This window comes from Orcinus orca, chromosome 20 (assembly GCF_937001465.1).
Source record: "Orcinus orca chromosome 20, mOrcOrc1.1, whole genome shotgun sequence".
Classification (NCBI taxonomy): Eukaryota; Metazoa; Chordata; class Mammalia; order Artiodactyla; family Delphinidae; genus Orcinus; species Orcinus orca.
This window is the reverse complement of record NC_064578.1, coordinates 57,748,298-57,764,262: the sequence shown is the minus strand read 5'-3', so window position 1 is coordinate 57,764,262 and position 15,965 is coordinate 57,748,298. Positions and strand designations below refer to the sequence as shown.

Below are 15,965 nucleotides of genomic sequence, written 5' to 3'. Positions count from 1 at the left end.
AATCGAGCAAGGGGGCATTTCCGGGATGGCGAACATCCTGCAGAGGGACTTCCGGTTTCTTCGTGGCTGCCATTTTAATTACGGTGGAGTCTCTGTAGTTGGTCAGGGGCTTCTGTGTGCGGTGTTGGGAGCGAGGAGACAGGCTAAGAGGCGCAAGAGGAGGCTCTGTGCGCACTGAACCGGGGCGGTTTTGAGGGTCAGGGACAGACCCTTGCAGTGTACGTGCAGAGTGGGACCCGGTCGGTCGACTGTCGCCACTCCTTTCCGTCCAGAAGTTCCGATGGCGGCGCCTGCGCTGAGGGACCAGGCTCAGGTAAACGCTGTGCGTTCCGGGTTCTCCCCGGCCTGTTTCCCCACCCAGATACGAACGGCCCGCGTGGGAGGTGGCTGTTCACGTCGCTTTATCCCAGGCCCAGGGTCTAGGACAGAGAGGCCTCCAGGGGTCTTTTCCCTTTTTCTGCCTGCGTGAGACTTGGAGATGCAACTGAAGCAGGAACATTCCGGGAACCTGGAGTCCATCTTGTTTCTGCAAGGAAGAAAGTTTGAGGCCAGGCTGCATCTGGAGTGGTAGATGAGAGGTTGTACCGTTCTTCTCCGAGAGGAAAGCCCTCCGAGAAGTGCTCCGAGAGCCCTCGGAGCGTTGGAGAGTTTTGAGCACAGGAAGGACACCATCTGAATTAGGCCTTTAAAAATACTCCAGAGCCTGTTCTGTGGAAGCACAGACTGTAGGGGGTGATGAGATTATTGAGGCAGAGGGAAGTTGTGACTTTTCCAAGGTCACAACTGGTAAGAGGTAGCACCGGGGACCGAGGCACGGAGGAGAGGTTTGCCAGTCGTCCCGATGTTACCTGGCTCTGGTACCTGACAGAGGTCCAGTTGTGAGAAGGACAGAGATGCCCTTGGGAAAAAGAGAAAGGCAGAGCCTAGCTCAGAGCATAGGTGTGGGTGTGAGGGCTTTACCCAGCATGCATACAAGTGCATGAGCCTCTGGAACACAACCATGGTCTCTTTCCTCCATAGTTTGCCTTTTCTTACATGTTACCAGGCTGCAGAAGCACTTGGAGCAAGTGGAGGTTGTCCCAGTCCCTCGCTTGTTCTCACCCCGCACGCACACATTCTCTGTATTTGAGGTGTACTGGGGCTCTTCACCTGCCATTCTCCCACCTCTTTGTTTTGGGGACCCTGGAGAACCCCATGCTCAGGTTCCTGAGTGAAGGCCGGGTTCTGTGTAGGGGGTTCCCATTTCCCAACACCAATGGAAGGAGGCGTGGAAGGTTACTCATGAATCCAATACCAGTATGTGGAAGTGCTGTGAGGTGAGGCTGAGCTGGTTTAGGTAAGCGCAGGTCTCCTTTTTTCTGGTGGAAATAAACAGGGAAGGGCAAGAGTTAGACTTGAAATGACTGCCTATGTATTCTGGAGGAAAAGGGAGGTGCAGATCAAAGGAAGATGGTTTTCTTCCCCAGGTCTCAAGAAGCTCCATCTGATTGGGTAGTAGGGGAAATGTGTAGGAAGATGGATTGTGGGTTTTCAGGAGTGAGACTGTTCATGGTTTTATTTGTCCCTGTTTACCAGGGCAGTGTGACCTTTGAGGATGTTGCCGTGTACTTCTCCTGGGAGGAATGGTGTCTTCTTGATGAGGTTCAGATACACCTGTACCTTGATGTCATGCTGGAGAACTTTGCACTTGTATGCATGCTGGGTAAGGCCCTCACACCCACCCCTATCCTCTGATCTAGGCTCTGCCTTTCTTCTCTTCCCCAAGGGCAGCTCTGTCCTTCTCACATCTGGAACACAGGCACTGCTTTCTTCTTCAATTGCTTGGTTATGTGCTGTGGTTACTATGGCTAGGCAGAGTGTATCCCTATTCCTTAGTGCCGGGACACCTGTAGCTCCAAAGTTTTGCAGGTGAGGATTTAGGTTCAGTAGTCTTGCACTCAGTCTGATAGATCCCTCCTTGCTCGCCCTCTCTGCCCAGGCGATTGTCAAAATCCATGGTACCCAAGTTTTGCTCCATTCCTGTCCATGACATTTTTTTGTGCCTTACTTCACAACAGACTGTTGTCACTGACATGGTCGTTACTAAAACAGACCAGGAGCTGTTTCTGTAAGACCTTTTTCCAAGGTTCCAATTTCTGTTTATCAACACTGGCATCTGTTAAGCATTCCGGTCAGCAATGAATGAAATTCCTGTTGCTCCACACCCTTATAGCATTTGGTGTTGTGAATGTTTGGATTTTGGCCCTTCTTACAGGTATGTAATAGTGTGTGCTTTTCAGTTTAATTTGCATTTCCTTGCATCTTTGTATATGCTAAATTGTCATCTGTATATATTATTATTTTTTTTGCTACGTTGGGTCTTCATTGTTGCACGTGGGCTTTTTCTAGTTGCGATAAACAAGGTCTACTCTTCATTGTGGTGCGCGGGTTTCTCATTGCAGTGGCTTCTCTTGTTGCAGAGCATGGCCTCTAGGCACGCAGGCTTCAGTAGTTGTGGCACATGGGCTTCAGTAGTTGTGGCTCACAGGCTCTAGAGCGCAGGCTCAGTAGTTGTGGCACACGGGCTTAGTTGCTCCGTGGCATGTGGGATTTTCACGGACCAGGGCTTGAACCTGTGTCCCTGCATTGGCAGGCGGATTCTTAACCACTGTGCCACCAGGGAAGTCCTGTATATCTTCTTTTAATGAGGTGTTTGTTAAGGTGCTTTGCTCATTTGGTATCTGGGTTTTTGTTTTCTTACTAAGTTTTAAGAGTTTTTTGTATTTAGCATTTAGGTCTGTGATCCATTTTGAGTTAATTTTTTGTGAAGGTTTGGGTCTAGAATTCATTTCTTTGCATGTGATGTTCGGTTGTTCCAGTACTATTTATTCAAAAGACTTAACTTTTCTCCATTGTATTGCGCTTGTTCATCTGTCAAAGGTCAGTTGAGTGTATTTCTATGGGTCTATTTCTGGGTTTTCAATACTGTTCACTGAACAGTTTCTCTGTCTTTTCAGCAATATCACACTGGCTTGATTACTTTAGATACTAAGTCTTAAAGTTGAGTAGTGTCAGTCTGCCAGCTTTGTTCTTAAGTTTTGTGTTGGCTATTCTCGGACTTTTGCCTTTTTGTATAAATTTTAGGATCAAAGTATTTATGTCCACAAAATAACTTGCTGGTAGTTTGATTTGGGTTGCATTGAATCTATTGATGAAGTTGGGAAGAACGAACATATTGATGATACTGGGTTTTCCTGTTTATGAACGTGAAATAGCTTTCCATTTATTTAGTTCTTTGATTTCTTTATTAGAATGTTTGATCGTTTATTTGTTTTTTGGCTGCACTGTGAGACCTGAGGGATTTTAGTTCCCCTACTAGGGATCGAACTCAGGCCCATGGCAGTGAAAGCATGGAGTCCTAACCATTGAACCACCATGGAATTCATGATTTCTCTACCTAAGTTTTATAGTTTCTCTCATGTATATCTTGTACATGTTTTGGTAGATCTGTAACTCAATATTTCTTTCTATTGCTCTCTTTTTTTTTTTTTTTTGAGCTGGTGGTAATTTACATGGTATTGTGGTTTTAATTTCAAATTCACTTGTTCATTGATGGTATATAGGACATAACTGACTTTTGTATATTAAGCTTATGTCCTGAAAGCTTGCTATAATTGCTTCTTAGTTCCAGGAATTTTTTTTCCCTCTATTTTTTGGGTGTTTTACATAGCTGATCATGTCATATGAGAATGAAGACAGTTTTATTCCTTCCTTCCTGATCAGTATGCCATTTATATAACCTCATCTCATTGCCTTTGTTTTGACTTCCACTGTAAAGTTGAAAGGGAGTTGTAAAAGGGAACATCTTTGCCTTCTTCATCTTAGTGGGAGAATTCTAGTTTTTCTCTAGTAAGTATGATAGTAGCTATAGGGTTTTATTTAGTTTATCAAGTTTAAGTATTTTTTCAATTTTTAGGTTATATCATATGGAAATTTTGAATATGAGTGGCTGTTGGATTTTGTCAGATCCTTTTTCTGCATCTATTGATGAGATCATGTGTTGTTTTTAACCTGTTGATGACATGGATTATATTAATTGATTTTTTAATGTTAAGTCAGCATTGTATAACGTGGATCATTCTCAGTTGGTCATGGTGTATAATCCATCCTTCCTTCCTTCCTTCCTTCCTTCCTTCCTTCCTTCCTTCCTTCCTTCCTTCCTTCCTTCCCTCCCTCCCTCCCTCCCTCCCTCCCTCCCTCCCTTCCTGCGTTGGATCTTCGTTGCTGTGCACAGGCTTTCTCTAGTTGCGGTGATTGAGGGGCTACTCTTCATTGTGGCACGCGGGCTTCTCATTGCAATTGCTTCTCTTATTGTAGAGCATGGGCTCTAGGCGCGCGGGCTCAGTAGTTGTGGCTTTCAGGCTCAGTCATGGTGGCTCACGGGCTTAGTTGCTCTGCAGCATGTGGGATCTTCCCAGACCAGGGCTCCAACCCCTGTCCCCTGCATTGGCAGGCGGATTCTTAACCAGTGTGCCACCAGGGAAGCCCTCCTTTTTCACTTTGATATTAGTAATTTGTGTCCTCCCTTGTTTTTGTGACTAGGCTGACTAGCATGTTTTTGATTTTATTGGGCATTTTAAAGAACCAGCTTTTTTTTGACTTTGTTGATTTTTCTCTACTGATTTTTTAAATTATTTCTTTTTTTCTTCCTTTGTATTTCATTTTCCCCTAGTTTCCTAAGATAGAGGCACAGATGACTGATTTTAGGTTTTTCATCTTATCTAATATATGCATTCAGTGCTACCGATTGCCATATAAACACTGCTTTCACTGCATCGGCATTTTTTTTAAGTTTATTTTTCGGTGCGTTGGGTCTTCGTTGCTGTGTGTGGGCTTTGTCTAGTTGCAGTGAGTGGGGGCTACTCTTCATTGTGGTGCACAGGCTTCTTATTGTGGTGGCTTCTCTTGTTGCAGAGCGTGGGCTCTAGGGGTGCGGACTTCAGTAGTTGCAGTGTGTGGGCTCTAGAGTGCAAGCTTAGTAGTTGCGGCACACGGGCTCAGTTGCTCTGCAGCATGTGGGATGTTCCCAGACCAGGGCTTGAACCCGTGTCCCCTGCATTGGCAGGCAGATTCTTAACTGCCACCAAGGAAGTCCCCATCTGCATGTTTTCACAACTGCTGTGTTTCTTTCTTTCAAAATACTTAAAAATTTATCTTAATATTTATTCTTTGACCCATGTTTTATTTGGAAGTGTATTGTTGAATTTATCAGTGTTGTGCAATTTTACAGCTATCCTTTTGTTACTGGTTGCCGGTGTAATTCCACTTTGTTCTGAGAACTGATCTTGTATGTTTTCTATTCTTTTAAATTTGTTAAGGTGTGTTTTCTGGCCCAAGGTGTAATCCATCTTGTGAATGTTCTATGTCAGTTTGAGAAGAATATTCTGTTTTTGAATGGAGTAGCCTAGTAATCTGTAGGTGACTGTTACATCCAGTTGACTGATGATGGTGATCCTCAGTTTACCAGCATCCTTATAGATTTTTTCTTTTCTGGATCTGTTCATTTCTTAGAGAGGTTTGTTGAATGAAGTCTCCAAGTGTTATAGCAGATTCATCTATTTTTTACTTGTAGGCCTGTTTTGCCTCATATTTTGACATTGTGTTGTTAGATGCAGACATGTTAAGGATTGTTCTGTATTCTGGAGTATTGACCCCTTTACCATTGTGTCATTCTCATTATCCCTGATGACTTTGCTTATGCAAAATCTGCTGTGATATCAGTATAGTTACTACCACTTTTCTTTTTTTTCTTTTGATTTGTGTTGACCTATTTTTCTGTATTGACATACTTTTAATTTATATGCATCTTTTTGTTTAAGCATCTTTTTCAAAATTTTTTGTGGTATGTGGGCCTCTGACTGCCGTGGCCTCTCCCACTGCAGAGCATTAGCTCCGGACGTGCAGGCTTAGCGGACACGGCCCACGGGCCCAGCAGCTCTGCTGCATGTAGGATCCTCCTGGACCGGGGCACGAACCTGCGTCCCCTGCATCGACAGGCGGACTCTCAACCACTGCGCCACAAAGGAAGACCTTTAAGCATCTTTTAAAAAGATTTTTTTAATTTTAGTTATGCTGGGTCTTAGTCGAGGCTCGCAGGCTCCTTAGTGGTGGCTCACTTGCTCCTTTAGTTGTGGCACTGTGCTCCTTAGTTGCGGCATGTGTGCTCCTTAATTGTGGCTGGTGGGGTCCTTAGTTGTGGCCTATGGGCTCCTTAGTTGCAGCTCAGAGGCTCCTTAGTTGTGGTGTGCAAACTCTTAGTTGCGGCATGCATGTAGGATCTAATTCCCAGACCAGGGATCAAACCCGCGTCCCCTGCATTAGAAGGTGGATTCTTTTTTTTTTGGGGGGGGGTGGGTACACGGGCCTCTCACTGTTGTGGCCTCTCCCATTGCAGAGCACAGGCTCCAGACGCACAGGCTCAGTGACCATGGCTCATGGGCCCAGCCACTCCACGGCATGTGGGATCTTCCAAGACCGGGGCACGAACCCGCGTCCCCTGCATTGGCAGGCGGACTTTAAACCACTGCACCACCAGGGAAACCCAGAAAGTGGATTCTTAACCACTGCACCACCAGGGAGCTTCCTCTATGTGCATCTTTGTATTTAAAGTGGGTTTCTCGGAGACAACATATAATTCAGTCTTGTTTTTTGATCCACTCTGATAATCTCTCTTTTAATTGGTGCATTGAGACTATCGATGTTTAATATATTGATACAGTTGGGTAAACATCTAACATATTTGTTACCATTTTCTTTCCATTGCCCTTTTTCTTTGTTCCTAGTTTAGTCTTCCACCCTTCTTTTTGTGGTTTTAATGAAGCATTTTGAATGACCCTTTTTCTCTCCTTTGTTAGCATATCATCTATACTTGTTCCTTTTCATTTTTTAATGTAGTCGCGATAGAGTTTCCAGTATGTATTTACAACTAATTCAAGTCCACATTCAAATGACACTGTGGTTTCGTGGGTAGTTTAAAAAGCTCATAATTTTAAAAAATCCTAATTTTCCATCTTCTCCATTGTATTATTGTTGTCTTTTGTTTTAATTTTACATAAACATACATATATGGGTATGTTTAAAAATACATGATGGAGTACACTTTTGTTATTGTTGTTTTGTACAAACTGTTAAATCTAAATAGACAGTTTTCAGAAGAAGATATGCAAATGATGACCTTCTACATGAAAAGGTGCTCAATATCACTAATGGTTGAGGAAATGCAAATTAATACCACAATGAAATACCACCTCACAGCTGTTATAATATCTGTTATGAAAAAGACAATAAATAAGTATAGGAGAAGATGTGAAGAAAAGGGACCCTGTGTGCACTGTTGGTGGGAATGTACATTATTTCTACCACATGGAAAAGAGTAGAGAATCCTTACAGAATTAAGAAAGGAACTACCATATGGTCCAGCAGTTCCATCTCTGTGTATTTATCTAGGGGAGTGAAATCATCATCTCAAAAAGATATGTGTACTCCATGTTTTTTGCTGCATTATTTACAATATCCAAGACATGGAAACAACCTAAGTGTCCGTTGATGGATGAGTGGATAACAAACACGTCATATATATGGAATACTATTCAGTTTTATTCAACCATTAAAAAAAGAAGGAAGTTTTGCATTTACAGCAACATGATTGGATTTTACAGGCATTATGCTAAATGAAATAAGTCAGAGAGAGAAATCCTGTTGTCCCTATGTTTCCACAGAGGATTGGTGCCAGGATCCCCTGCATATACTGATATCTGGGGGTGTTTAAGTCCCATAGTCAGACTTCTGATTCTGAAGTTTCCCATTGTTTTAAAAATATAAATTAATTAATTATATTTATTTTGGCTGTGTTGTGTCTTCGTTGCTGCTCGTGGGCTTTCTCTAGTTGCAACGAGCGGGGGCTACTCTTCGTTATGGTGCATGGGTTTCTCATTGCAGTGGCTTGTTGCGGAGCACAGGCTCTAGGCGCACGGGCTTCAGTAGTTGTGGCATGCGGGCTTCAGTAGTTGTGGCATGCAGGCTTCAGCATTTGTGGCTCGCGGGCTCTAGAGTGCAGGCTCAGTAGTTGTGGTGCACGGGCTTAGTTGCTCCGTGGCATGTGGGATCTTCCCAGCCCAGAGCTCGAACCCATGTCCCCTGCATTGGCAGGTGGATTCTCAACCACTGCACCACCAGGGAAGCCCAAGTTTCCCATTTTTGGATTCATCCAACTAAAGATCATGTAGTGCTGTGTATTTATTGGAAAATATCCCTGTATAAATGGACCCAAGCAATTCTAACCCATGTTATTCAAGGTTTAAATGTACTACATGATTATACTTACATGGGAAATCTTTGAAAAAATAACAACAACAACAACAACAAACTCAGATGCAGACAACAGATTAGTGATTGCCAGAACACAGGAAGGTGGGTAGATGACATGGGTGAAGGGTTTCAGAAGTTACAGACTTCTAGTTATGATTAAGTCCTGGGGATGTAATTCACAGCATAGTGATTTTAGTTAACAAAAATGTATATTTAGAAGTTTTTAAGAAAGTAGATCTTAAAAGTTCTCATCAGAAGAAAGAAAATTGTAAGACATAATTCAACTGAACTTATGTGGTAGTCATTTCAGTGTGTACATATATAGAGTCATGTTGTACAGCTTAAAGATATATGATGTTCCCCAACAATTATGTGTCTGTAAAATATTTTTTATTCTGATTCTCTTCCTTTCTCTATGAAACCCAAATTTCTGATCTATATCATTTACCATCTGTCTCTCTTTTTTTTTTTTTTTTTTGGCCATGCTGTGCCACATGCGGCATCTTAGTTTCTCGACCAGGGATCAAGCCCATGCCCCCTGCAGTGGAAGCATGCATGGTAACCACTGGACTGCCAGGGAAATCCCTTCATCTCTCTGAAGAACTTCTTTTAATATATTCCCACAATTTTTCTGTATGTAAGAAAGTGTTTATTTCACCATCACTGTTGAAGGATAATTTTTGCTGGATACCAAATTCTGGGTTGCTGAAGGTCACCTCCCACACCCACCCTGAGCACTTTAAATGTTTCACTTCATTCTCTTCTTGTCTGCATGAGTTCTGAGGAGAATTCAACTGTAATTGTTTTTGTTGCTTCTCTGTGGGTAAGGTGTTTATTCCTATGGCTTCTTTCAGGACTTTTTTGTACATTTGAATGTGATATTCCTAGGTGTAGTTTTTTCACATTAAACCTACTTGATGTTCTCTGAGCTTCCTGGATCTGTGCTTTGGTGTCTGATAGTAATTTGGTGGAAATTCTCCATCATTATTGCCTCAAATATATTTTCTGTTCCTTTGTCTCTTTCTCCTTTAATGTTTCCATATGTGTATGTTAAATCTTTTGTAGTTGTCCCACCAATATTGGATTTTTTTTTTGTCTTGTCCTTTTTTTTTTTTCAGTTTTGGAAGTTTTTCCTAAGAGAACATCAAGCTCAGATTCTTTCCTCACCTATGTCCAGTTTATAAATAAGCCTATCACAGTCATTTTTCATTTCTGTTACGGTGTTCTCGATCTCTAGCATTTCTTTTTTTTTCTCTCTCTCTAGCATTTCTTGATTCTTTGTTAGATTTCCCATCTCTTTGCTTACATTGCCTTTCTGCTCTTGTATGCTGTCTGCTTTATCCATTCGCAGACATTAATTAGCATATTGATTATAATTGTTTTATATTCCCAGCATGATCATCCCAACATTCCTGTGATATCTGATTCTGGTTTTGAAGTTTCGTGTGTTCAAACTTCGTTTTGTGGGACACTGCAAATCTTCAGTAGACTCCATAGTTGCAAAAGAGTTACAACAGTTAGATTGTTCCCATTTAGGTGAGGAGATGGATTCTTAACAGTCTGTATTCTATCCACTGTTCATCCTTCCCCACTCTGTCTCCACTGGATGTTCTTTTGGTGGTATTTAAATATCGTTCCTTGGTCTATTGTGTACTGAGTTCCTCTGGGCTCATGTTGGCCACTTACCTGTCCTGACTCTGTTAGGGCTTGTATCATTTCTGTCCCATGTAGTTTTTCAGCTGGAGATGGAGAGTCCTTGGTGGTTTCATGAGATGGACATGACTCTAGTTTCAGTATAAAGAGCTTAAAGATAGCCTGGTAAGATCAATGGCCGCTAGGACAGGGCTTGTTATAAGGTCTGTGTTGAGAAATAATACCTGGAATGTATCTTATTTGACTAGTGTTTTAGGGCCATTGTCAGTGGCCCCCAATTACTTCTCTTGTCCTTTCTCCATTCTTGACATTCTGCTAACTTGTGCTTTTTACTACTTCCCTTTTTTTTTTCTTTTGACCATGGCCCACGGCCTGTGGGATCCTAGTTTCCCAACCAGGGGTTGAACCCACGATCCCTGCATTGGAAGCATGGAGTCTTAACCACTGGACCACCAGGGAATTCCCTAGTTCCCCCCCTTTTTTTTTTTTTTTTGCAGTACGCGGGCCTCTCACTGTTGTGGTCTCTCCAGTTGCAGAGCACAGGCTCCAGACGCACAGGCTCAGCAGCCATGGCTCACGGGCCTAGCCGCTCTGCGGCACGTGGGATCTTCCCAGACCAGGGCACGAACCCACGTCCCCTGCATCGGCAGGTGGACTCTCAACCACTGCGCCACCAGGGAAGCCACTTACTTCCCACTTTTATTCTGACTCCAGCCTGGGATAATTTCCCTACCACCTCTCTAACCCATTTATCTCATGTGGTCTTCACATTGTTTTCCCCTTAATACTTACTGGTATTGTTTATGTCCTCAACCATGTATATATCCTTTAATATTTCTTGAACACCAGCTACCAGTTGCAGTCAGATTTTCTGGGGCCTGGAAATACACTTCTGCATAGTATGATAGGTCATCAGTAGATGTGGTCCTGGTAAAAGCCATTGACAGAGGAGTGAATTGTCGAACTTGCCTTTTGCCTTGGGCCACATCCAGTCCCTGTGTCCTGTACTTGGTGAGAGCACCTTCTTTCCCAATTTGACCCCAACTCCATTTCCTGAACACAATCCTATGGACTGCTTCCTTCATGTGTCAGATATACAGTTGTGATGGTGTCACTCACACCCAATAACATGAACAAGAACTTCACCATCATTTCTTTGTTTTCAGGTTCTTGGCACCGGGTCGAGGATGAAGAGACACCCTCTGAACAGAGCGTATCTGCAGGAGTGTCACAGATCAGGACTTCCAGCGCAGGTTCATCTCCTGAGAAGGCCCAGCCCTGTAAGATGTGCCTCCCAGTCTTGAGAGACATTTTGCACTTGGCTGAAGAGCAAGGAACAAATAGGGGGCAGAAAGCATACACATGTGGGGCATGTGGGAAACAGTTCTATTTCACTGCAAACCTTCAAGAGCACCAGAAGCAGCACATTAGAGAGAAACCCTTCAGCTGTGATATGGGGAGACCCGCATTTTTCAAAAGCTGCACAATCCATGCAACAGGGAATCTCTCTACCTACATGGAGATTGGGAACAACTATGTGGCCAAAATTGGACTTCAGAAACAGGTTACTAATACCAGGAAGAAACTGAACAACAGTAAGGTGTGTGAAGCTGTTTTTGACAGTGGAAAATGTCATCACAGCTGTGGAGAAGGCAACAAATTCTCCAGCCACACAGAAATACTTGTTCAGTCTGAGACAGTCCTCACTTGTGAAAGGTTTTGTGAATGCAGCAACTGTGAGAAAGCCTGCACCCAAAGAAGTAACCATAGTCAGCACCAGAAGGTTCACACTGGAGAAAGGTCTTATGAATGCAGCCAATGTGGAAAATTTTTTACCCACAAATCTAGTTTCCTTACACATCAGAGAGTTCACAGTGGGGAAAGGCCTTATGAGTGCAGTGAATGTGGAAAATCTTTTACTACTAGGTCTGGCCTCTATTATCATCTGCGAGTTCACACTGGAGAAAGGCCTTATGAGTGCAGTGAATGTGGGAAATCTTTTAGTAATAGGTCAATCCTTTGTAATCATCAGAGAGTTCACAGTGGAGAAAAGCCTTTTGAGTGCAGTGAATGTGGGAAATTCTTTAGCCGAAATGGACACCTTAGTGCCCATAAGAAAGTTCATACTGGAGAAAAGCCTTATGAATGCAATAAATGTGGAAAATTTTTTACTGCTAAGACGAGCCTTCATTACCATCAGCGAATTCACAGTGGAGAAAAGCCTTATGAGTGTAGTCAATGTGGGAAATCTTTTACTACTAGCTCTGGTTTCTATTATCATCAGAGAGTTCACAGTGGAGAAAGGCCTTATGAGTGCAGTGAATGTGGGAAATCTTTTACTAGTAGTTCTGGTCTCTATTATCATCAGAGAGTTCACAGTGGAGAAAGGCCTTATGAGTGCAGTGAATGTGGGAAATCTTTTACTACTAGTTCTGCTCTCTATTATCATCAGAGAGTTCACAGTGGAGAAAGGCCTTATGAGTGCAGTGAATGTGGGAAGTGTTTTACTGGTAGCTCGAGCCTTAATCGTCATCAGAGGGTTCACAGTGGAGAAAGGCCTTATGAGTGCATTGCATGTGGGAAATGTTTTAGTATTATATCTGATCTTTATGTTCATCAGAGAATTCACACAGGAGAACGGCCTTATAAGTGCAATGAATGTGGGAAATCTTTTACTGATACGTCAAGTCTTCGTCGTCATCAGAGAGTTCACACTGGAGAAAGGCCTTATGAGTGTACTGAATGTGGGAAATGCTTTAGCCGAAGACAGCTCCTCTATATCCATAGGAAAATCCACACTGGAGAAAAGCCTTGTGAGTGAAAGGAATGTGATAAATCTTACTGAAAGGTGCTACTTCATTAAACATCAGTTCACACTGGTAAAAGGGCCTTATGAATATAGCGAATATAGATGGGACTAATGTTCAAGGAGTTTGAGATTGTAACAGGGTGGGAAGAAACCCTGCAGTTACTGTGCAGCAAATGTACCCTTTCTTGGGACAAACTGCGGCACAGAGAGAATGTATCATCTGTTGTGAACAGATGATATCTGGATTCAATGTCAGGTTGCCTGGTTCAGGACATAGGGAATCTGGTCATTTCAGTCCTTTTCTCCCCCTTCCCCCGTTGAGGACTCAAAGACACGTTGTCCATCCGGACACTTTTGCCCCCCACCCCAGGAGCACTGCTGATACCACAGCCCCATGCTGATGAATAGGGCTGTCTTTTCTCTGGGAAACAACATTTATGGCTTTCTTGGAAATGACTCCCATTCATCTACCCAACCAAACCAGTGCTCATAGTGTTTTTATTCACATTTGTAAAGGAAGGCATGTGCAGCCCAGAGACATTGAGGGAATTCCACAAGACCTCACTACTGCCAGGTCTTTGATGAGAGTGGTTCCTCTACACTGTACCCTTCCAATGGCCTCTCCTGCTTTGAGCAGGGACTCCCATTTTCTTTGTCCCAAAGATGAACTACCAACACCTGATGTGTTTTCCACCTGGACCTCCAGCTTCATTTTTTCCAGTGTACATCTGCTTCCTGCAAACACCCTCCCTCTTGGGACGTTCTTACAGTGACAGCAGCACTAAGCCAGGCACTGCAGAGAGGATCATTGGAGTCACCCCAGATGTGACACTGGCTCCACTGCCATATGCAGTGATTCGTTTTCAAGGTCCTTTCCTTCTTTTTCATAAACCCACTTCAGGATGTCCTCGTTTCCCCATTATGCAGTTGACATGCTCACTGTTCTGGGCAGTGTGAAGGACACTGAAGGACTAGGAATGTCCACTGTGGCCCTCACATGACCTGGTCCCCAAGGCTATTCCTCCTAATCCTTTTTACCATCCCCTTACTGCTCCTCCTCCACCACCCTCCCCAAAATGTAAGTCACCAAATAATGATTTTTAATCAGCAAGAACTTTCCTGCCCCCCTTTTGAGACCTACATTTGACCAACCTAGCTTAAAAGCTAAGACAGAATGCAGGCTGACCCCTCCGATGAAGACTGTAAAATCGCAGTATAAAATCAGTATGATTTTAATTGCTTTTTTCTCATGGTTCTTTTTTTTTTTAATTTTGGGTGCACTTTGTGGCATGTGGGATTTTAGTTATCCAACCAGGGATTGAACCTCTGCCCCCTGCAGTGGAAATGCAGAACCATAACTAGTGGACTGCCAGGGGATTCCCTCAGGATTTTTCAGTTTGAGTTATTATTATTATTATTTTTTAATCTGTCTATTTTTTACCTGCATGTCTTGTTTTGATAAATTTCTATTTCTGTCTTTTACCTGCTTTTATTTTGTGAGTTTTTGTCTGTTTTCTCTTTCCTTGACAAGTAAGAGATCAGGGAAACAACAAAGGTATCTGTGAGATTTCACACATTTACCCAATGTGAGTGACTTCTTTTCTGCATGGAACTGTAATTTGGCATAGTGAAAGAATATGTTCTCAATTTTTTCTTAATTTTGGTCTTATGCATAATGTAATGGCCACATACATTATATATGTTAAAGATAAATCTGGGGCTTCCCTGGTGGCGCAGTGGTTGAGAGTCCACCTGCCGATGCAGGGGACACGGGTTCGTGCCCCGGTCCGGGAAGATCCCACATGCCGCGGAGTGGCTGGGCCTGTGAGCCACGGCCGCTGAGCCTGCACATCTGGAGCCTGTGTTCCACAACGGGAGAGGCCATGACAGTGAGAGGTCTGCGTACTGCAAAAAAAAATAAAATAAAAGATAAATCTGCACTATTAACATATGCTACCTCAGGTTTTTTCCTTTTTTTATTCTCAGTCACCCCCCCTTTTTTTTCCCCAGACCACACAGCTTGTGGGACCTCAGTTCCCTGACCAGACATCAAACCCAGGCCCCAGCACTGAAAGCCCAGAATCCTAATCACTAGGCCACCAGGGAACTCCCATATCCTACCTCAGTCTTAAGTCCAGATATTCAGTAACACAGTAAGTGAAATCCTGGTTTGTAGTCTTTGCCAATTTCCCTGGTGTAAATACTTCCAGCATATCCAATGTCAAATTGCCAACATAATGTCACTGAATATGGAGTTGGGAAGCCTTGCCAGGAGCCCACCATTGTATTCTTTTTCTACCTTACAGGTACAGTAGCCACAAATAAGTTTAAGAATGTCGCTAATAAACCATAGTAGAATGATTATAAAGTGACAGGTTTTGCATATTTGTTTTAAAAATCGTTTAATATATGTATAGTTGACTGAAAATAAATTACATATACCTTAAATGTACATTTTAACACTGTGATACTTGTGTAAAGCCCTGAAACCAGTTTCCTCCTGTCACTTTTAATTCATCCTCAAAATTAAAAATACTGATGCAAGAGCATATTCTACTTTTGAAATAACTTTTTTCAAATGTATATATAAATGGAATGACTGTGTAGGAACCTTCCTGTATATTACATCATTTACTATATTTTGTAGATTTTTTGTGTTTGTGTATCGTGATTTACTTAGTGGTTTTTACAATTTATAATCCCAGGTATGTCTTTGAATACATAAAATTTTTTTTAAATTTATTTTATTTATTTTTGGCTGTGGTGGGTCTTCGTTGCTGCACACAGGCTTTCTCTAGTTGCAGCGAGTGGGAGCTACTTTTCTTTGCAGTGCATGGGCTTCTCATTGCGGTGGCTTCTCATTGTGGAGCCCGGGCGCTAGTCGCATGGGCTTCAGTATTTGCAGCACTTGGCATGTGAGATCTTCCCAGACCAGGGATCGAACTCATGTCCCCTGCATTGGCAGGCAGATTCTCAACCACTGCACCACCAGGGAAGCCCCTGAATACATAATTTCTTAAAATGTGTTTCTAAAATAAAAGAGCCCTTTCATAACTCCAGTAACTTTATTACACACGAAAGTATTATAAATATCAGTGCATATCAGCACAAATGGGGACACTGTGTGACAGATTTTGATTGGTAACACACTTTGATG

At 42.8% G+C, this 15,965-nt stretch overlaps 1 protein-coding gene across 1 annotated transcript; it reads left to right on the top strand.

Moving 5' to 3' along the window:
- The first annotated feature begins 54 nt into the window (after positions 1-54).
- On the top strand, positions 55-15,357 carry LOC101284625 (zinc finger protein 211-like). The gene is made up of 3 exons (XM_033411852.2): positions 55-313; positions 1,576-1,702; positions 11,166-15,357. The coding sequence occupies exons 1-3, from the start codon at positions 281-283 to the stop codon at positions 12,818-12,820; spliced, it is 1,815 nt and encodes a 604-aa protein (XP_033267743.1). The 5' UTR covers positions 55-280; the 3' UTR covers positions 12,821-15,357.
- The last annotated feature ends 608 nt before the right edge of the window (positions 15,358-15,965 follow it).